Source organism: Uranotaenia lowii, chromosome 3, assembly GCF_029784155.1.
Source record: "Uranotaenia lowii strain MFRU-FL chromosome 3, ASM2978415v1, whole genome shotgun sequence".
NCBI lineage: Eukaryota > Metazoa > Arthropoda > Insecta > Diptera > Culicidae > Uranotaenia > Uranotaenia lowii.
This window is the reverse complement of record NC_073693.1, coordinates 11,484,600-11,507,503: the sequence shown is the minus strand read 5'-3', so window position 1 is coordinate 11,507,503 and position 22,904 is coordinate 11,484,600. Positions and strand designations below refer to the sequence as shown.

The 22,904-nt window shown below is 38.6% G+C and overlaps 2 protein-coding genes and 1 long non-coding RNA gene across 3 annotated transcripts in view; 2 read left to right on the top strand and 1 right to left on the bottom strand.

Annotated features, from left to right (window-relative positions):
• The window catches only part of LOC129751970 (uncharacterized), a 51,548-nt gene extending 51,374 nt beyond the window's left edge, over nt 1-174 (top strand). Inside the window, exon 5 of the mRNA XM_055747765.1 lies at nt 15-174. Within this exon, the coding sequence (XP_055603740.1) occupies nt 15-174 (160 nt within the window). The remainder of the gene's footprint in view (nt 1-14) is intronic.
• A 4,381-nt stretch (nt 175-4,555) lies between these two features.
• On the bottom strand, nt 4,556-8,240 carry LOC129751969 (uncharacterized). Its single transcript, XM_055747764.1, has 2 exons — nt 7,871-8,240; nt 4,556-4,751 (listed from the first exon to the last, which is right to left on the bottom strand). The coding sequence occupies exons 1-2, from the start codon at nt 8,206-8,208 to the stop codon at nt 4,556-4,558; spliced, it is 534 nt and encodes a 177-aa protein (XP_055603739.1). The 5' UTR covers nt 8,209-8,240.
• Nucleotides 8,241-11,142: 2,902 nt separating this feature from the next.
• LOC129756476 (uncharacterized) lies at nt 11,143-11,559 on the top strand. The gene is made up of 2 exons (XR_008739465.1): nt 11,143-11,261; nt 11,333-11,559. It is a non-coding gene; the product is annotated as an uncharacterized LOC129756476 (long non-coding RNA).
• Nucleotides 11,560-22,904: the final 11,345 nt, after the last annotated feature.

The following is a 22,904-nucleotide window of genomic DNA, read 5'->3' as shown; positions in this document are numbered from 1 at the left end:
AAACACATTCTTAGCTACAGCCATTCCAATCTGTGCTTTTCATGTCGCTCGGTCTTTGTTTACCAGAGCCGGGACAATCCGAGAACATTCTTAGCAACGGCCATTCCAATCTGTGATTTTCCTGTTGCTCCCCAAGCAACCCGAATTCACTTGAAGCGGGCTCATGAAGTTTAATCAGCTCTCGTCTGAGTTCCTAGAGAACTCTAAGCAGCCCAAAACTGAAGTTTGAAGTTCGTTACAGTGTCTGAAAATAATGCTGAACAGCAGCCTTGAAGGCAGGCCCGTGCGAAGAACCCGTCCATGGGGGGGAGGGGAGGGATGTTTCGAAATTCAAATTTAGCTAAAAGTAATAACAATACCGAAAATACACAATAAAGAAGGAAATTGATTTCTAACATCATTTCCTTACTCATAATTTTCACATGAACTCAAAAAATTATAAATTTTATCAATTTTTTTTCTCAAAACAAATCACAATGCTGTTCCTTACTCTGAACAAGAAATTTGCTTCAAAATAATTTCACAGCAGTCTAGTTTGCAAATTTGGAATAAATCTGGATTCCAATAAAGTCCAATAGATAAATGTCAGATCAGGTTAAATATTAACCATGATTGATGGTTGGAAAAATGATCATAATTGATGTTTATTACTCATCATAATTTACATTTCTTTTCTTCATTTTCAATTCAAGAGTTGATGTGTTTTGAATATGAAAAAAAAAAAAAATCGCGATTTGAAATGTGAATTTTTGATTGGGAAAAAATAAAGGTTCATGTTTTAAAACACAAAAATTCAAAATGGAAAAACATAGGCAAACTTATTAAAAAATAGCTTGACTTTAAAATTCGGTAAATTTGACTTCAAAATTGGTAATTATCGATAGATTTTTTTTAATTCGCGGCTCTAAATGGTTATTATTTTCTCAAAATCGGATGGTAGAATGGCCACAATTATTGAAAAGTTATAATTTTTCAGGTTGAATTGTATCAAACTAAAAACTTCAGATTCAATTACTAAAAAGTTTCAAGCATTGGATTCGGTTTTAACTTTTTCCAGAAAATTCTCGTTTAGTGGTCTATTCCCCCGTTTAAACTGTTACATGCCTATCAAAGCGTTGAAATCTGTCAGCTTATAAATAACTCTGGGTATAATTATTTTTTTTTTCTATGAGGATTTCCAAAAATTTGAAAATGTTTGGTTGCTTAAAGCTAGATCATTGGTTTTCAGCACTCAGTCTAAAAAGTTATTCAGCTGTAAAAGTCATTTCATTGTGAATATGAATCAATGTATTCATATTCCCACACTGTTAAGGGTGATACGGTCAAAATTTGGTCAAGGGAAACGCGTGTAAATCGGTGAAATCGTATATTTAAAAAATCAAATTAAATTTCTTTTTCAAGTTTAATTAGTATAAAATTCAGGAAAAATATTCAGTTAGGCTTCCGCTTTTCCAAATCCGAATTGCCGGGCCTTACGCTTAACCCCTGCCATCAGATTTTCTACAGCCACCTTGTCCACCTTCTTCGCCGCAGAAAGCCAGTTTGCCTTGAACTGCTGCTCGTCCTTAGCAGTTTTTTGGTCTTCTTTAGGTTCCGCTTGACAATAACCCAGCATTTCTCAATTGGGCGGAGCTCTGGCGTGTTGGGAGGGTTCTTGTCCTTGGGAACCACCTGCACGTTGTTGGCGGCGTACCCATCCATGGCCATTTTACCGTAATGGCAAGATGCCAAATCCGGCCAAAACAATACGGAATAACCGTGTTTCTTCAGGAAAGGCAGCAGACGTTTATTCAAACACTCTTTCACGTAAATTTCTTGGTTGACAGTCCCGGAAGCTATGAAAATGCTGTTTTTCAAGCCACAGGTGCAGATGGCTTGCCAAACCAGATATTTCTTCGCAAACTTTGACAGTTTCATGTGCTTGAAAATATCTGCTACCTTTCCCCTTCCTTTTGCCGTATAAAACTCCTGTCCCGGAAGCTGCTTGTAGTCGGCTTTGACGTTGGTTTCGTCGTCTATTACCACGCAGTTAAACTTCGTCAGTATCGTCGTGTACAGACTCCGGGATCGCGCTTTGGCCATCGTATTTTGTTTATCATCGCGATTTGGAGTCACTACCTTCTTGTAAGTCGATAGTCCGCCCCTTTTTTTTTATCGATGCACGGTTGTAGACGATACACCTAGCTTATTTGCGGCATCTCGGAGAGAGAGGTTGGGGTTTCGCTTGAAACTACCAGCAACTCTCTTTGTCGTCTCAGCGGCTTCCGGTTTTCGATTTCCCCCCGATCCAGACTTCCAGGCTGTCGACAAACGTTCCCCAAACACTTTAAATACATTTGTAACGGTTGATTTGGCAACTTTTAGCAATTTTGCCAGCTTTGCGTGCGAGTAGCTCAGATGCGCGATGCGCGAGAAAAATTTTGAGTGTAAAATTGAACGCATTTTCGCTTGAGGCCCTCCATCAAAGTCTTTACAGTGTCATCCAGAACCAGTTTCTCAGATTTTTTCCCCATTTTCTTAGCATGTCCTTCTCGTCTATGACTGTTTTCTTGCTCTTCCGAAGTTCCTGCAGTACTGCTCCACTGGTTACAGCTCCGGACAGTTTGGCGGATTTATGTCCTTTGGAACAAAATGGACACATGTGGCAGTGGCATGATGTCAAATCTGGCCAAAATAGCGGAGCTTCGTCGTGCTGTTGCAAGACCGGCAAAAGGCGCTTCTCGAGGCACTCAGATCTGTAGATCTTGACATTTTCTGTGCCCTTTGTCACGAAAGGCTCACTCCTCAGTCCGCAAGAGCAGATGGCCTGCCAAACGAGATATTTGGAGGCTAACTTCGACATTTGCTTCATCTTAAATTTGTCGTCTACATCGAACTTGCTCTTGCCGGTGAAAAACTCCAATCCCGGATTTTTTTTTCAGGAATTTAACAGCAAGCTGTCATTTAACCCTAGAACCACGAAATCGGCTTTTATATACGTTTTGTCGTCCATCAAACAGCAGTCATATCTTGTCAGCATCTTCTCGTAGAGTTTCCGTGCTCGAGTTTTAGCCGTCGATTGTTGCAGCTCATCGCGGTTTTGGAAGTTTTGTACCTTGTTTGTATGTAGTCCAGCTCTCTTCTTTGCATTCTAGACGTAGCTCTGCGACATGGCGATCTTTTTAACCAAATCACGGCTTGAGAAGCTGGGATTTGCTTTAATCACCCGCTTCACCTTTCCCTCCGTCTTTTTGTTCTCCGGTCCCGGTTTTCTTCCAGCTTCTTAGCCGTGGTCCAACTTCAACCGTTTCTGGAACCGCTTCAACACTCTGGAGACGGTTGAATGGTGAATGTTCAACATTTTTCCCAACTGCCGGTGCGACAGGTTAGGAAATTCCAGGGGTTTGGAAAGAATTTGTTCTCTCGACTCGCGTTGTTTAGCCTCCATTTTAATTAAATCGAAAGGCAAGTCTTTTTGACAGCATGTAAACAATACTCATCGATGAGAAAGTGTGCAAAATTTGGTTGATTTTTACCCAATGGTAAAAAAGTTATGACCTGTTGAACGCGTCGCAATAATTTCGTGTTCGCCCTTTATTTTACCGAAACACGAATGATCTTCCTCATTTTTTTCGATATACATTAAGAAAATTGAACTTTTTCAGATTCAAAAATTCTTCTAATTTTTCTAAACATCAAACAAAACTGAACACTTATGTTTCAGCCTTTATTTTTTTATAACATTTCTTAACTTGAACATAATCAGAACTCAAATTCAACATATAACTTTGTCGTAAAATGTGGCAACCCTATGAAGCTCCAAATAAAAAGAAAATAAAGCAGCATTCAAATACGCTGCAACAGATCAGTGGGCTTTTCGAACTTCATTCAGAAGGAGGGCTATTTAGCTATTTCATTTGTAATACTGATGGATCTCCGAAAAATTGCAGCAAGAGGAAAAAACAAAACAAATCGTTATATTTGGAAAATGAAATTATAATAACGCCAAAACCGAAATTTCCAACACCTTTCTCAACAAAAATTCAAAACAGAAAATTATAACTTGGATTTTGATAATTTAAGTGAAACCTACTACTAGTCAGCACAGCTCTAGGAATTTTCCCTATAGTCCAATGCCCAGCCAGTTTCGATTGGAATGAATAAAAATGTGTAACGCTTCACTAGCCAGCCCGATTAACTATTCTTCAAATGAAGTGAAACTTCCACTACTGGAGAATTGAATTTATTGAATGACTAGCAGAAATATGTCACAGGAGTGGCGGATGTGTAAGTTATAGATTGAATGCCACTAGAGTGGCTAGAAAATTATAAACTTTTTACCGTAAAAAAACCAAAATAACTTTTTTGGAAGCAGACTCAAATATTGGCTCATTAGATTCAACAAGTGGAAGAATTTTCTTCTATGAATAATATTCAATATTACCCTTGTCTTAAACAAAAGTCAAATTCCAGCCCCTCTAGTAAAATAATTCAACATACAAAAATCTCGCCCGCTATCGGCGTCATTCTCATCGTCGTCGTCTTTGGCCTGGAAGTCGGAACGATATTTCCCATTTCATGCTGTGATTTCACTGAACGCTAGAGCGATTTTGCTGGATGAGATATTTTGCAATCGGATGGCGATTATTGCAGCAATATCCTGTAATGAGCTCAGAGTTGCTCGATTCGATTCCATACATCTAACTATAGAAGAACTATAAAAGAACTTACCCTTTACTGGAGAAAGCTTTGAGGCACCGGCTGAAATCGATCTGTAATGAGGATAGGAAAAAGAAAAAATGGAAGACTTTTTAAATCTTGTTCATCAATCAATCATGTGAAACGTAAAAAGAATAAATTGAAACCGAATTGATTGAAAGCTAAGAAATCTGAAGTAAATTGAGAAAAACTAAATAAAATTTTCGAATTTAACCTTTTTTTTCTCAAAAGAATCCTATCCAATGGAATTTTCCTAATTTTTTTTCGGTTGTGATTGAGTTTTTTATCATTTTGCTGATCTCAAACTAACATTTTTTTGTTAAGTATTTTGTGACAGTTTTGACAATTTTGACAATTTTGACAATTTTTACATTTTTGACAATTTTGACAATTTTGACAATTTTGACAATTTTGACAATTTTGACAATTTTGACAATTTTGACAATTTTGACAATTTTGACAATTTTGACAATTTTGACAATTTTGACAATTTTGACAATTTTGACAATTTTGACAATTTTGATAATTTTGACAATTTTAACAATTTTGACAATTTTTACAATTTTGACAATTTTTTACAATATTGACAATTTTGACAATTTTGATAATTTTGACAATTTTGACAATTTTGGAAATTTAGACAATTTAGACAATTTTGACAATTTTGACAATTTTGACAATTTTGACAATTTTGACAATTTTGACAATTTTGACAATATTGACAATTTTGACAATTTTGACAATTTTGACAATTTTGACAATTTTGACAATTTTGACAATTTTGACAATTTTGACAATTTTGACAATTTTGACAATTTTGACAATTTTGACAATTTTGACAATTTTGACAATTTTGACAATTTTGACAATTTTGACAATTTTGACAATTTTGACAATTTTGACAATTTTGACAATTTTGACAATTTTGACAATTTTGACAATTTTGACAATTTTGACAATTTTGACAATTTTGACAATTTTGACAATTTTGACAATTTTGACAATTTTGACAATTTTGACAATTTTGACAATTTTGACAATTTTGACAATTTTGACAATTTTGACAATTTTGACAATTTTGACACTTTTGACAATTTTGACAATTTTGACAATTTTGACAATTTTGACAATTTTGACAATTTTGACAATTTTGACAATTTTGACAATTTTGACAATTTTGACAATTTTGACAATTTTGACAATTTTGACAAATTTGACAAATTTGACAATTTTGACAATTTTGACAATTTTGACAATTTTGACAATTTTGACAATTTTGACAATTTTGACAATTTTGACAATTTTGACAATTTTGACAATTTTGACAATTTTGACAATTTTGACAATTTTGACAATTTTGACAATTTTGACAATTTTGACAATTTTGACAATTTTGGCAATTTTGACAATTTTGACAATTTTGACAATTTTGACAATTTTGACAATTTTGACAATTTTGACAATTTTGACAATTTTGACAATTTTGACAATTTTGACAATTTTGACAATTTTGAAAATTTTGAAATTTTTTACAATTTTGAAAATTTTGGCAATTTTGAAATTTTTTACAATTTTGAAAATTTTGACAATTTTGACAATTTTGACAATTTTGACAATTTTGACAATTTTGACAATTTTGAATATTTTGACAATTTTGACAATTTTGACAATTTTGACAATTTTGACAATTTTGACAATTTTGACAATTTTGACAATTTTGACAATTTTGACAATTTTGACAATTTTGACAATTTTGACAATTTTGACAATTTTGACAATTTTGACAATTTTGACAATTTTGACAATTTTGACAATTTTGACAATTTTGACAATTTTGACAATTTTGACAATTTTGACAATTTTGACAATTTTGACAATTTTGACAATTTTGACAATTTTGACAATTTTGACAATTTTGACAATTTTGACAATTTTGACAATTTTGACAATTTTGACAATTTTGACAATTTTGACAATTTTGACAATTTTGACAATTTTGACAATTTTGACAATTTTGACAATTTTGACAATTTTGACAATTTTGACAATTTTGACAATTTTGACAATTTTGACAATTTTGACAATTTTGACAATTTTGAAAATTTTGAAAATTTTGAAAATTTTGAAAATTTTGAAAATTTTGACAATTTTGACAATTTTGAAAATTTTGACAATTTTGACAATTTTGACAATTTTGACAATTTTGACAATTTTGACAATTTTGACAATTTTGACAATTTTGACAATTTTGACAATTTTGACAATTTTGACAATTTTGACAATTTTGACAATTTTGACAATTTTGACAATTTTGACAATTTTGACAATTTTGACAATTTTGACAATTTTGACAATTTTGACAATTTTGACAATTTTGACAATTTTGACAATTTTGACAATTTTGACAATTTTGACAATTTTGACAATTTTGACAATTTTGACAATTTTGACAATTTTGACAATTTTGACAATTTTGACAATTTTGACAATTTTGACAATTTTGACAATTTTGACAATTTTGACAATTTTGACAATTTTGACAATTTTGACAATTTTGACAATTTTGACAATTTTGACAATTTTGACAATTTTGACAATTTTGACAATTTTGACAATTTTGACAATTTTGACAATTTTGACAATTTTGACAATTTTGACAATTTTGACAATTTTGACAATTTCGACAATTTTGACAAATTTCATTATTTCATTATTTTGACAATCATGACAATTCTTATAATTTCTACAATTTTGACAATACCATACAGAGATAAATCAATTAAGCTGGTTTCTAGTTCTAGTGGTAATTTTGTTTGGCAAAAATCGATTTGAAGATATGTAAATTAATTCTTGTTGATAACTTTTCTGAAAATTTTCATACAACTTAGGTCAATTTTTTTTTAACTCTGAAAATGATCTCTGAAAATCAAATCAAAACGATCGACTGAATTGGAAAAATGAATTCAATTTATTCTTCGATGGTCAGGATGACGTCATTTATTCCAAAACAATAAGCACGTCGAACTAAGTCCTAGGAATTTCCTATCATTTTCAATCCTGATGAAAACCTCGAAGCTGTCAGAAGAAATGAATTAATTTTCCACATTCCTGGTACAAATCTTTCTTGATGGAATAGGCTCGAAATGGTTCTTTCCACGCTCACAAATCTCACCTTTTAAGAAGATTTACATTCCCATCACGTCGCGTTGAAGCCTTGGCGAATCCGGCTTTGCCAGCAATCCTTCCCCGGCAGAATCGAGCCGAGTGTTGACGCATCAGTTGCCCCAGATTCGGTTTTGTCAGAAGCTCCCGGAAACCGACAGGACTTGGAACGGCAACATCACTTTCATCAGTGCTGGAAGAGCCGTCGTTTACTTTGACGATCCGACGCCTAGTGGTGCCGGCAAATCCGTCGACGCTTTTCGAAACCACAATGGCGGTCGTGGCGGCGTCCTGGTTCCGATTCGATCGGAGTTTCGATTTTGAGGATGGACGACAAAATTTCAACATTTTCACCGAAACCAGAAAACACAAACCCCGAGAAAATAACACCAACACCAGAATTTAAAACCACATTGCACCCCCACCAGAAGCGAAAGATTAACTAGAGTAAACTGCCTAAGAGATCTGTTGAAACGTGTCGAGGTTGATAGGAATCGCCATATACGAAACCAACTCGTTCTGAGTACCATGCGTCAAAGTCCGGTGGCATGATGATAGCGCGCGGTACAAAAAGTAGGCGTTGGATCCTGGTGTTTTTTTAGTTTAATTTTTTTTCCCATTTTGATGAATGCGATTTTTCTTCATCAAACTACGGAAACAAGGGGTGACCATGGGACAGTGAATCTAGGAAATCCAACCCAAAGAAAGAGATCGAGGTTCGAAAATTAATTGTTTCAAACAAAAATCATCACTTGCAATTCTGAAGACATGCCTTGTATGAACTACTTTCATAGGAAATATTATTTTCCCTTACAAGTCCGATTAATAACTAGAGCTTTCCTATATTCCACTTTCTGTTTGTTCAAGGATTTCCCCTTCAGAACCCCTCCTGACTCAGCAGCATTTCCCCCAGGGCAGGATTAGGCAGAAAGGGGAAGTTTTAGTAACCAAACCACAAGGAAGAGACCACGCTTTCATGTGTTTGTGTTGTGGTGGTTGCATGTAGGTTATTAGCTTTCGACAAAGAGGAACGAACCAAACACGTGAGGATGATTATTAGCAGACTTGCTTGATGAATTGCAGCACCATGACCTTGTTTTTGTGTGTCATCTTTTGTTTTTGCTCATGTATTTGCAAATGGAATGACACAGTTTGATGCTCAACTCATTCAAATTATTTTTACAAACGAATCCCTCCATGAGACCTTCGCAGTACTTCTAAAATTGCATCAAAACTTATCTCAAAACCGTCAAAAACGGCTGAAATGTCAAAATCGCCGAAATTGTCAAAACTGTCAAAATTGTCAAAATTTTCAAAATTGTCAAAATGGTCAAAATTGTCAAAATTGTCAAAATTTCCAAAATTGTCAAAGTTGTCAAAATGGTCAAAATTGTCATAATTGTCAAAATTGTCAAAATTGTCACAATTGTCAAAATTGTCAAAATTGTCAAAATTGTCAAAATTGTCAAAATTGTCAAAATTGTCAAAATTGTCAAAATTGTCAAAATTCAAAATTGTCAAAATTGTCAAAATTGTCAAAATTGTCAAAATTGTCAAAATTGTCAAAATTGTCAAAATTGTCAAAATTGGTAGAATTTTCAAACTTTTCAAAATTGTCAAAATTATCAAAATTGTCAATATTGTAAAAAATTGTCAAAATTGTAAAAATTGTCAAAATTGTTAAAATTGTCAAAATTGTCAAAATTGTCAAAATTGTCAAAATTGTCAAAATTGTCAAAATTGTCAAAATTGTCAAAATTGTCAAAATTGTCAAAATTGTCAAAATTGTCATAATTGTCAAAATTGTCAAAATTGTCAAAATTGTCAAAATTGTCAAAATTGTCAAAATTGTCAAAATTGTCAAAATTGTCAAAATTGTCAAAATTGTCAAAATTGTCAAAATTGTCAAAATTGTCAAAATTGTCAAAATTGTCAAAATTGTCAAAATTGTCAAAATTTTTAAAATTGTCAATATTGTCAAAATTGTCGAAATTGTCAAAATTGTTAAAATTGTCAAAATTGTCAAAATTGTCAAAATTGTTAAATTGTCAAAATTGTCAAAATTGTCAAAATTGTCAAAATTGTCAAAATCGTCAAAATTATCAAAATTGTAAAATTATCAAAATTGTCAAAATTGTCAAAATTGTCAAAATTGTCAGCATTGTCAAAATTGTCAAAATTGTCAAAATTGTCAAAATTGTCAAAATTGTCAAAATTGTCAAAATTGTCAAAATTGTCAAAATTGTCAAAATTGTCAAAATTGTCAAAATTGTCAAAATTGTCGAAATTGTCAAAATTGTCAAAATTGTCAAAATTGTCGAAATTGTCAAAATTGTCAAAATTGTCGAAATTGTCAAAATTGTCAAAATTTTCTAGATTGTCAAAATTGTCAAAATTGTTAAAATTGTCAAAATTGTCAAAATTGTCAAAATTGTCAACATGGTCAAAATTGACAAAATTGTCAAAGTTGTCAAAATTGTCAACATTGTCAAAATTGTCAAAATTGTCAAAATTGTCAAAATTGTCAAAATTGTCAAAATTGTCAAAATTGTCAAAATTGTCAAAATTGTCAAAATTGTCAAAATTGTCAAAATTGTCAAAATTGTCAAAATTGTCAAAATTGTCAAAATTGTCAAAATTGTCAAAATTGTCCTAGTTCGCTAGTCGCAGCTCAGCTTCCAGATGTGTAAGTTAAAAAAAAAAAATCTTGCGAAATGTTTCCTCGTGTATTCAATCCAATTATTCCTAATTTACCAACAGGGCAGATCCAACGGGAGTAATAGATAAGGCAAAGGTAATAGTTAATGACACTCTTTCTAAACTGCCAGTGGGATTTCCTGTTCCTGTTCCTGACATTCCTGTCTAAATTGTCAAAATTTTCGATTTGTTCAAATTTTTACAAGAACAAACATGAAAAACTCACCAAACATCAGTAATCAAAGGTCTCAATGAAATGCTTTTGAATATGTATTGTAATGACTTTAATCTTCTTGAGTATGATAAAATGATTTCGAAAACTAGAAATAGAATTTGTTATTGAATATTTCAATAATCAAAGTTAAAAAATAATACTACCTATATTAGTCTTCCAGCGTTTTTAATGTCGGTTGTGTTTATTTTTATTGCCTTTTCTTATCGAAAAGTAAAACTCGTGAAAAGTTCAATAATTTTATGATCATTTTCTCGTGAGCCACGTTTCGTAACTTAAGTTTTCAAGCTGAGCTTGCTCCTGCGCTTATCGTTTTACTTTAAAAGCAGCAGAGCGGCTTTGTAAAAGCATCAGTTTGGCTTTTGACATTCGTTTCGCAAGAGTATCCAAAAATGAAATCTGTACTTATTTTTGTTACCATTATTGTGATGGTTGCTTTAGCTTCGCTAGTTGCAGCTCAGCTTCCAGATGTGTAAGTTAAAAAAAATTCTAGTGAAATGTTTCCTCGTGTATTCAATCCAATTACTCCTAATTTACCCACAGGGCAGATCCAACGGGAGTGATAGATAAGGCAAAGGTAATAGTTAATGACACTCTTTCTAAACTGCCAGTGGGAGTTCCTGTTCCTGTTCCTGACACCGGGAAACTCCTTGGATAAGTGACTTGTTTCATTGCCAACTTCTATTATGAATATCAGAAATGTGTAATACAATATAAGCACCGCTGCACAACAATGCACCAATAAACTACGCAAGGCACCAATGCACCCACACATCTGGATATCTTCTGTTGATGACAAATCCATTTAAGCAGTGTTCGGCATCGCTAATTGAAAAATTAGCGGCGCTAATTAAATCGCTAACTCATTCAAATATAGCGATCGCTAATAAAAACCGCTAAATGAGCGGAAAAAGTTATCGCTTCAAGCTTAAAGCGCTAATCGCTAACTGTTGATAAACTATAACGTAAACAGGATGGCAACAGCATGTGGATTATGGTTTCATCTCAATACGTTTGCTCAAATACTTTACAAACATAGTGCAGATTTCAAACTTTCAAAATAGTAATGCAAAATTCTCATGATACGAGCATTGCCAAACGTGTATCTAAAAAACTAAATGAAATAAAAATGCAAATTCATTCTATGGTGATACTATCTTATATTTATTTTACCTGATTTGAAATACTAGTAAAAACAGCTTTGTGAAAAGTAAATATTTCATCCACTTAAAACAAGTTGCAAAAAGCGGATTTTTCCAGCATTTATTATTCGAGACTTGCAGTGTGAGATCTAAAAAAACATAGAAATTTGGAAAAGCTTTTGAAAATCCATCGATTAACTTAGAAAGCACATTTCAAAAAATCACCGCATGTGGACGACCATGCTAAAGTCATGTAAAATATAGATCTAGTAGGCCGTTTACTGTACTTTTGCAAGCAAAAAACAGTATCTAAAAATTGACCTTCTAGCTTTGAATTATATAAATGATGTTTAAAATAGTTCAATACTGTTTTATTTTTTATTTACATAGTGTACCGTCTCACGACATAACTTGACGAACATAATTCCTATAATTCACTCGGTCCATGGCAACCGTTCTCCAATTCCTCGGGCACCCCACGTTCGCCAGATCACGCTCCACTTGGTCTAACCACCTCGCTCGTTGCGCCCCCGCTCGTCTTGTTCCTACCGGATTCGTAGCGAACACCTGTTTTGCAGGACAGTCGTCCGGCATTCTCGCAACATGTCCCGCCCAGCGTATCCGGCCAGCCTTCACCACCTTCTGGATACTGGGTTCGCCGTAGAGGCGCGCGAGCTCGTGGTTCATCCTTCGCCTCCACACTCCGTTCTCCTGTACGCCGCCAAAGATGGTTCTTAACACTCGTCGCTCGAATACTCCGAGTGTACGCAGGTCCTCCTCGAGCAATATCCATGTCTCGTGCCCGTAGAGAACAACCGGTCTAATGAGCGTCATATACAGGTTACACTTCGTGCGAGGGCTAAGTCTTCTCGACCGCAGTTGCTTGTGGAGTCCATAGTAGGCACGACTTCCGCTGATAATTCGCCTCCGGATCTCACGGCTGGTGTCATTGTCTGCGGTCACCAGTGAGCCGAGATAGACAAAGTCTTCGACTATCTCCAGCTCGTCGCCGTCGATCGTGACCTTGTTATTACTGGACAAGCGGGTTCGGTCGGTCTCGGATCCGCAGGCCAGCATGTACTTCGTCTTGGACGTATTAATCATCAACCCAATCCTTCCTGCTTCGCGTTTCAGTTTGCGGTAGATCTCCTCCACCGCCGCAGATGATCTGCCGACTATATCAATGTCATCGGCAAAGCAGATAAGTTGACTGGATCTGTTGAAAATCGTGCCCCGCATTTCGCCCACCGCTCGTCGAATAACACCTTCTAGCGCCACGTTGAACATCATGCAGGATAGACCATCACCTTGTCGAAGCCCCCTGCGCGATTCGAATGAACTCGACAATTCACCCGAAATCCGCACACAGCACTGCGTTCCATCCATCGTCGCCTTGATCAGTCTGATCAGCTTCCCGGAAAAGCCGTTCTCGTCCATGATTTTCCATAGCTCGTTACGGTCGATCGTGTCGTATGCGGCTTTGAAGTCGATGAATAGATGATGCGTAGGGACTTGGTGTTCACGGCATTTTTGGAGGATTTGCCGCAATGTGAATATCTGGTCCGTCGTAGACCGTCCCTCCATGAAGCCGGCCTGATGACTTCCCACGAATCTGTTTGCTTGTGGCGTTAGGCGGCGGAGTAGGATTCGGGACAACACTTTGTAGGCGGCATTGAGGACAGTGATCGCTCGGTAGTTCTCACAGTCCAATTTGTCGCCCTTCTTGTAGATGGGGCATATTACCCCCTCCTTCCACTCCTCCGGTAGCTGTTCTATGTCCCAGATCCGGATTATCAACCGATGTAGGCAATCGGCCAACCTGTCCGGGCCCATTTTGATGAGTTCAGCTGCGATGCCATCCTTCCCAGCCGACTTGTTTCTATTCAGCTGGCGAATGGCTTCCTTAACTTCACTCATCGTTGGGAGTGGCTCCTCTTCGTCGTTGGCTACGCCGGCGATGTACCTTCCCCCACCGTCTTGATCTCCTGCATGTGCGCCGTTCAGGTGTTCATCGAAGTGCTGCTTCCACCTTTTGATCACCTCACGATTGTCCGTCAGGATACCCCCGTCCTTATCCCGGCACATTTCGGCTTGCGGCACGAAGCCTTTGCGGGATGCGTTGAGTTTCTGATAGAACTTTCGTGTTTCTTGGGAACGATGTAGCTGCTCCAGCTCCTGGAGCTCCTCCTCCTCCAGGCGGCGCTTTTTCTCCTGGAAAAGTCGGACTCGCTGCCTCTTCCGCTGTCGGTGATTTTCCACATTTCGACGGGTGCCTCTTTGCACTACTGCCGCCCGCGCGGCATTTTCTTCGTCCATCACCCTCCTACACTCCTCGTCGAACCAGTCGTTCCGTCGAGATCGCTCCACATAACCGATGACGTTCTCCGCCGCACTGTTGATGGCTGTTTTGATGGTATCCCAACAGTCCTCGAGAGGGGCTTCGTCAAGCTCGCCCTCTGCCGGCAGCGCTGCTTCGACCGATTGCGCGTAGTCTGCCGCGACCTCAGGTTGCTTCAGTCGCGCGATGTTTAACCGAGGCGGGCGCCGGTTTCGCTTGTTGTTCACTACGGAGAGTTTTGGGCGCATCTTCACCATCACCAGATAATGGTCCGACTCGATGTTGGCGCCCCGACAGGATCTGACGTCGATGATGTCCGAAAAGTGCCGGCTGTCGATCAAAACGTGGTCGATCTGTGATTGCGTTTGGTACGGTGATCTCCAGGTGTACTTGTGTGGGAGGCGGTGCTGAAAAAAGGTACTACGTACGGCCATTCGTTTGGAGGCGGCGAAATCAATAAGTCTGAGGCCGTTTTCGTTGGTCAGCTGGTGCGCGCTGAACCTTCCAATTGTCGGTTTAAATTCCTCCTCCTGGCCGACCTGAGCATTGAAATCCCCGATGACGATCTTGATATCATGTTTTGGGCAACGGTCGTATTCACGCTCCAGCTGCGCGTAGAATTCGTCTTTGTCGTCACCGGTACTTCCGAGGTGAGGGCTGTGCACGTTGATGATGCTGATGTTGAAGAACCGGCCCTTGATTCTCAACCGGCACATTCGTGAGTTGATCGGCCACCACCCGATCACGCGCTTTTGCATCTTTCCCATCACTATAAAAGCTGTTCCAAGCTCGTGTGTGTTGCCGCAGCTCTGGTAGATGGCACGACCATCTGGGTACGTTCGTACCGTGGAGCCCTTCCAGCATACCTCCTGCAGCGCTACGATGTCGAATTTGCGGCTCTTCAATTCGTTGGAGAGCACGTGGGTACTGCCCACAAAATTTAGAGATCGGCAGTTCCATGTTCCAAGTTTCCAATCGCTAGTCCCTTTTCGTCGCGTGGGTCTTTGCCGATTTCCATCCGAAATTTGTTGTTCGTTATTCGTTGCTTATGTTTTTTTAGTAGTCACAGGCTCGCAAGGCCCGCAGCTAACCCCACTATCTCGCAGGAGGACCGTCGTGATGTTGCTGTTTTGGGTCCCGAACACCACCAGGACGTTGTTGCACTCCGCACGCCGCCCCTAACATGGAGAACAGACGCGTACGAAGCCCCCTAACTCATTCTGCATGCGACCAAAGCATCCACCGGGGTTGGGTACCCGATCTCCGCTAAGGTTGCTCGCACCCCAGCTAGTACCACGGGGAGGTAGAGAATCGGAGTTGCAGACAAGAGGTGATATGACCACTACCCGAGGGTTGGGTGTATGGGGTCTCGAGTTGCACATTGTCCACTTCACTAGCCAGTTTAATACTGTTTAACAATATTTATTGAATTGTTTGTGTGAGAATGTTGTGAAAAGAAGTACTTAAAGTGAAAAAACAGTTAATCTGTATGAGGCACTTCTGCCCTGAGACCATTCGAAGTGATCATTTTCACTTGGAGCGCATATTGGTGTAAGAATGATGCCCGATGTCTCCTTTACTTGTCAAATGACAAAAAGTTAACTTCTATCAGTAATAATTTGTGAATTTGAAACAAGTAATTGGAAGTAAGCGTTCTTTATTTAGCGGAACCAAAAAATAGCGGAACTTTTTGATTCGCTAGCTCAATCAAGCTCGGCAAAATTAAACCGCTAACAAAAAGTTATCGGACTGACTAGCGATTAGCGGATTAGCGTTTTTGTGCCGAACACTGCATTTAAGGAATCAAAGAATAAACTGGAAACGCTATCTAGATTCAAAAGAAAGTTAACATCCGGCGTTCGCTTCTCGTGGAAGTGGGGTTTTCGTCAAAATGTCGACATTTTTGACATGCACTGACACATCTTCGATGCTTTCTATTTGGTTCCCATCCTGACAACTATTAAACTGCATTTCACCATTTAACTCGTATTTTATCTACAGTCCATACACAAATGCCAGCACCTTGACCTTAACCCCGGCCATAAGATCTGCACAACCTGTGAATCAACCGTTTTTTGTAAACCTATACTTTCTTTAGTTCCTCGAATGTCTACTTTAGGTCGTTTAAGAAGGTGCTGCTTCATAATCGCCCAGTACTTCTCGATGGGGTGGAGCTCCGGAGTGTTGGGAGGGTTGAACATTTTCGGCACGAAATTGACCTTATTGTCCGCATACCTTTTCAGCACGTCCTTAGAGTATTGACATGAAACCAAATCCGGCCAGAAGATTGTTGGAACGTTGTGGGCCTTCAGGAGAGGAAGCAGCCGCTTCAGGAGGCACTCTTTCATGACGCAAATTTGGACATCTTCTGAGTGCGGACATGCTCCGAAACGCTGCACTTATCCTTGGCCGTGAAAACAGGTTGCCGGGGATCTGTTTGAAGTCGACCTTCACATAAATGTTTGTCCACGATGCAACATTCAACTTTCATCAGCATGTTGGGGTACAACTTCCTGGCACGGGTTTTGGCGGACTTGTTCGCCAAACGTCGAGTGTCGTGTCTACAAGGGAACAATGGGTCAACTCGTTATATACACATCCGTATATACATATGCCCTAAACTCCACCTGGGGCCTCAGACAATTTCCTAAATCGGTACCTGCCCTAAGGCAATACTACGGCAGGGGGTGTCTAATTCACAATCGGCTACGCTAATTGTTTTGCGTAGTTCATTTCATAGCTTTGGTCTCTTTAAGCTTAGTAAAGTTAACCTACGTTATCCTACGTCAATCGCAATTTGCTTCAGTCTCCAACTCTTTTGCAAAGCAGTCATTTTATCTGGGCGAGCCCATCACTGACTGCCTGCCATGTGTTGATGTCATCACACATCTTCTGCAACATGTTGCCTGCTGTCGTATCTGGTCCGCAGACTGCGAGTATGTTGACACGTTCCTCTTCAAATCTTGGACAATAGAATACCACGTGTTCGGGTGTCTCGTCCACGTCACCGCATGTTAAGCAGACCGGCGAGGCCGTTTGTCCGAACCTGTGGTGATACTTCATGAAGCATCCATGACCAGTCAGGAATTGCGTCATGTAGAAATCCACTTCGCCATGCTTTCTCTCCATTTACTCTTTGAGGTTTGGGATCAAACGATGGGTCCACCTTCCTCTTTCTGAGCTGTCCCACAGCTGCTGCCAGTTGGCCATGGAGCTATCTCTGGCTCGTGTTCTCACGTTTTGCGTGCCTCTATTTTCGTAGCAATGAGAGCCCTCCAGCAACAAAACCGAGATGGGTATGACTCCCGCTACAACGCATGCAGCCTCTGACGAAACGGTGCGGTATGCACTAATGACCCACAAATTCATTCGCCTTTGTATACTGTTCAGCTTCTGCTGGTTACACTGGATGTTAAGACCAGATTTCCAGGCCGCCCCTCCATACCGAAGGATTGACGAAACTACACTCGAAATTATCCTGCGCTGACTACTTCGGATCCCCGAGTTGTTCACCATTATCCTCGTGAGTGCGACCGTTGCTGTTGCCGCCTTCTTGCACACATACTCAACGTGGTTTTTGAAGCTGAGCTGGTCGTCAATCATCACACCCAAATATTTAAGCTCACGCTTTGATTCGATAGTGCATGATCCAACTGTAATCCTGCCTGTTTGTGGTGAAATCAAGTTTGATATCAGGACCATCTCGGTTTTGTGGTGAACCAACTGCAGACTTTTGGAGTGCATCCAGCTCTCTACCGCTTGTACAGCGTCTGAAGCTCTTAGATGGACGATTTCTGTTGAGTAACCCATCGCTAGTAGCACGACGTCGTCCGCGAAATCAACCAACTTTACTCAATCTGGCAGGCTCAATGTCAGCACCTCATCATACGTGATATTCCACAGAACCGGGCCCAGTATCGACCCTTGCGGCACTCCAGCTGTAACATACATTTCCTGAAATCCTTCGCTCGTCATGTATAGTAGCTTGCGGTTCTGGAAATAGCTTTCCACTAATTTGCAGAGATATTACCGTATCCTCATTTTTATAAGCGAAGAAGCAATCGCTGCCCAGCAGACACTGTTGAAGGCGTTGCGCTCGTCCAATGTTACTACCGCACAGAAACGGTCCCCTCTTCTCTTCTTCGCTTCGGCTTAGGTGCAGCTTCTTAGCCACATCCCGAACGGAAGCGTTTGGGTTTCGGTTGAAGGCACCAACTACGCGGTTGTGATTTTTGGTGTTGTACGGAATACTTTTTCCTTAACTTCTGGGCTTCCGATCGATGGTCAATCGTTCTTCGAACCGGTTAATCACTCGTGACACTGTGGAATTCGCGATTACCAACTTTTTAGCGATGGAACGATGCGAGAAATCCTTGTTCTCGTGATGAATGCGCAAGATTTTATCACGCACGAGTTGTTTTTTAGACTCCATTTCCGCGAGTTTTGATCACAGGACTTTAAAACTGACAGGATGTAAACAATGCACTATGAACTAAATCCACCCATATTTTCATTAAATTCTACCCAACGGTTAAAAAGTTTGAGCAATTTCATAGTGTGGAAATTTCATCGTGGAAACCCTTTATTAATGTTACTTCGGCCCTTGTCTTCTCGTTATAGCAGTAACTTTTGAAAAAATAACTTTACATTTTTTAAATGGTAAACTGGGTGTTGTCTGTCAAAATTATAATGTTGGGGATTCTTATGATTTACAGGAACTTTTTAAAAAATGTTACTTAATCGAGATTCGGGAACGTAAGTGGAGATGGATTGGGCACACGCGAAAAAATGAAGACGAGATTTGCAGAGAGGCGCTTGATTGGAATCCAGAAGGACATCGAAGAAGAGGCAGACCCAGAAACTCGTGGCAGCGAAGCCTAGCCGCTGAAATCCGAACTGTAGACGAGAATCTCGACTGGGACCAGGTGAATACGCTGGATCCGGATCGTCAACAGTGGAGGTCTTTTACCACGGCCCTATGCATCGGAGGATCGGCGCGGGATCATTAAGGAAGTAAGTAAGTAAGAGCCAACTACTATGAAGTGGTAGATACAGATAGATTTGCATATACCACCTCACATTACACCCTCAGAAGAGGTTGCAAAAATCCGATACCAATTTAGCAAATCTCTGTGCGGAAAATTCTCTGAAAAGTGTACTAAAATAATATATTCACCCGAAAACAGTGCTACCAGACCTCTCATTTGTGCTGTATTCAGTTTATTGCTCCATTTACAACGGGATATTTGGCGCAGTTTAAAATTATTGTTTTAAAGACTATTTACAAAAATAGCCCTTTACTAAGCTATTAAGAATTTTTCTGACCATATCCGGAACGGGCAAATTTGGACATTTTACTCAATAATTTGTCAAAATCCTTGCATAAGATTCTTAAATTTTTATCTGAAAAACTCGACATATCCGGACAAATCCGGTAAAATTTCTGTTATTTTTTCATGTTTATCGTTTTTTTTTATCGATATGCGAGAAACCGACCTGAACTAGGCTTCTCCCAAGTTTTTCTTTGAAAATCCGGACCAGGTCGAATAGAACGGGCTTGAGATATAGCTCAGTTGGCAAGTCTGTTGTCTCCTGAGCCGATGTCCGCGAGTTCGAGCCCAAGAGTAAACATCGAACGCAGTTGTACCGGATAAGTTTTTCAATAACGATCCGCCAACTGCACCGTTGATAAAGTCGCGAATGCCATAAAGATGGTAAAACGACTATAATCGAATCAAAAAAAAAAAAAAAAGTCGAATAGAACCGGGATATCAAGAATGCTTATTCTATACGCATCGAAATGCTGGAGAATATGTTGAGCTATGTATGTTGGCAGAATAGGATGACAAAAGTAGCAAAATAGAATTTCGAGATTGGATTTACTGATTCTTTGGATTGTTTCAGATGACAAAACATAATGGGCGAACACGAAATTATTGCGACACCGAAAATGACATGCCAATTTTCTTATTATGTTTAAAATCAGACCAAAATTTCAGAGTAGTTTTATACGTACATCTACTTTAAAAATAAAAAAACAATAGTCGATGGAGCCTTGAGTGCAAAATTGAACGCATTCTCGCTCGATATCCTCCATCAAAGTCTTTACCGTGTCATCTGGTACCAGTATTTTCAGTTTTTTTTTCATTTTCTTAACATGTTGTTCTCGTCTTTGAATGTCTTCTTGCTCTTCCGAAGTTCCCGCTATATTATTGCCCAGTATTGCTCCTCCCGGCACATTTCCGGACGTTTTGACAGGTTTATGTCATTTGGAAAAAAAAATGGACAGAATTTGCCTCATACCACTCCAGGATAATTTTAGAATAGTGGCATGATGCCAAATCTGGCCAAAATAGCGGAGCTTCGTCATGCTGCTGCAAAAACGGAAAAAGGCGTTTCTCGAGACACTCAGATTTGTAGAAATCGCCATTTACTGTGCCCTTTGTCACGAAAAGCTCACTCCTCAGTCCGCAAGACAAATTGCCTGCCAAACGGGATATTTGGAGGCGAACATTTTCTTCTTCATAAATTTGTCGTCTACATCGAACTTGCTCTTGCCGGTAAAAAACTCCAACCCCGGAATTTGCTTAAAATCGGCTTTTATATACGTTTCGTCGTCCATCACACAGCAGCCATATTTTGTCAGCATCTTCTCGTAGAGCTTCCGTGCCCGAGTTTTAGCCATCAATTGTTGCCACTCATCGCGATTTGGGAAGTTGTATGTATGTAGTACAGCACTCTTCTTTGCATGCTGTACGTTGCTCTGCGACATGCCGATCTTTTTAGCCAAAACACGGCAAGAGACGTTGGGATTTGCTTTAATCATTCGCTTGACCTTTACCTCCGTCTTTTTTTCTCCAGTCCCGGTTTTCTTCCAGCTCCTTTGCCGTGGTCCAACGTCAACTACTCCTGGAACCGCTTCAACACTCTGGAGACGGTTGAATGGTGAATTTTCAATATTTTTTCCATCTGGTCAGAAAATTCCAGGTGTTTGGAAAGAATTTGTTTTCTCGAATTGCGTTGGTTCACCTCAATTTTCGTTGAATCGGAAAACACGACTTCGAGTTTGACAACATGTAAACAATTCACATCAAGTGTGTAAAATTTGGTTGATTTTTACCCAATGGTAAAAAAAGTTATGCCCTGTTGAATGTGTCTCAATAATTTCGTGTTCGCCCTTTTTGTGACATGCTAACTGTTTTGTGGATATGTTTTTAACAAGAATCCCGTTGATGAATTTTTAAAGGTAAAATAAAATGGTTAGTTTTCAATCGTAGGTCTACGATTAATTGTAAAATCCGTATCCAAAACCAAAATGTATTTCAGTTTACAAGATTGCGTTTAACAAAATGATAACTGTATGATATCACACCATAGCTAGCACACAAGCTGCCTGACCTCGATTGGTTGCGCTAGGTAACCTGCCATGATGTGCCAATCTAATGTGGGAATATGGGATTTCCATGTACATTTGTCACTTAACGTCCATCACAACAATCCAATGTTCGCTGCCTTCCTCGACTCGGATTGGTTCAGCTCAGCTTAACAACAACAACAACAACAACAATGGCGGCAAAGCACACACACGCTCAGTCGAACTAATTGTTTTGCGTGTACAGAAGGAAACTAATCATTGATTGGAATAGTGCGCGCAGGAGGGCACCTTTTGTGTTACAATTTGACCTAATCAATCACACGGGCTTCGGCCATCATTCGACAGCTCTCGGCTTCGGGATTGAGCTGCTGGATTTTGATGTTGTTGGTCAAACAGACATACTTATACGCAGTGTGTTTTCCTATATCTACACATTGGTTAATAGGGGTGGATGTGAATATACATGGGAATTGTTCATTTAACATTGGAATTTGTCCCTGGACATTATTTGTCGGAATGCAAATCTCCGGATGGACAATGATCGTGGCACATCCAATCGCTCGGACGTAATCTGTTTCATTAATCTTTGATGAAGGAATTTTGACTATTCCGTCTGGTCAATATTTATTACTCAATAATCTTATTTCAATGGAATGATTAGTGGCACTCGATAACTCTGAAAAATTTATGGCATTACTTCACAGATGAAAATTACATTGCCTCTGATAGTTATTTATGTAACATTGTTGCATAATTTTTTTTTTAGAAAATTACGAAAATAAACCCATCTACAAAAATGAATAACTACTTATAGGCAATCATACCAATTACTCAAAACACAAAAAAAAAACAGTGAGCTCTCGAAGAAAGCCAGATGTCTTACCTTTTCCTCGTTTTTTTAAGAATATTTTTATTTAGGTTTTTACTGGTTTAAAATTTACAGCTTCTTATATAAGTTTGCGATATTTTTTCAGCAAGTATTCGGGTCGGACAAATTCAAGCTATTTTATCTAAAAATCTGGCAAAAATTGGTCACTCGATTTCAAAATTTTTTACCTTAAATCCGTTGAAAATCAAATTTGGTTATAACCAACTAGCTGACCCGTTGTGCTTTGCTACACCTTCCGGAAATAAATGTAATTTGTAAAAATTTATTATAATTTAGATTTTAGAGAGCATTGTTTAAAATCAAACCTCATCATACTTCAGAACCAACAACTTTGAAATGAGAGCTACAGCTGCAGTTCTGAATAGCAATTC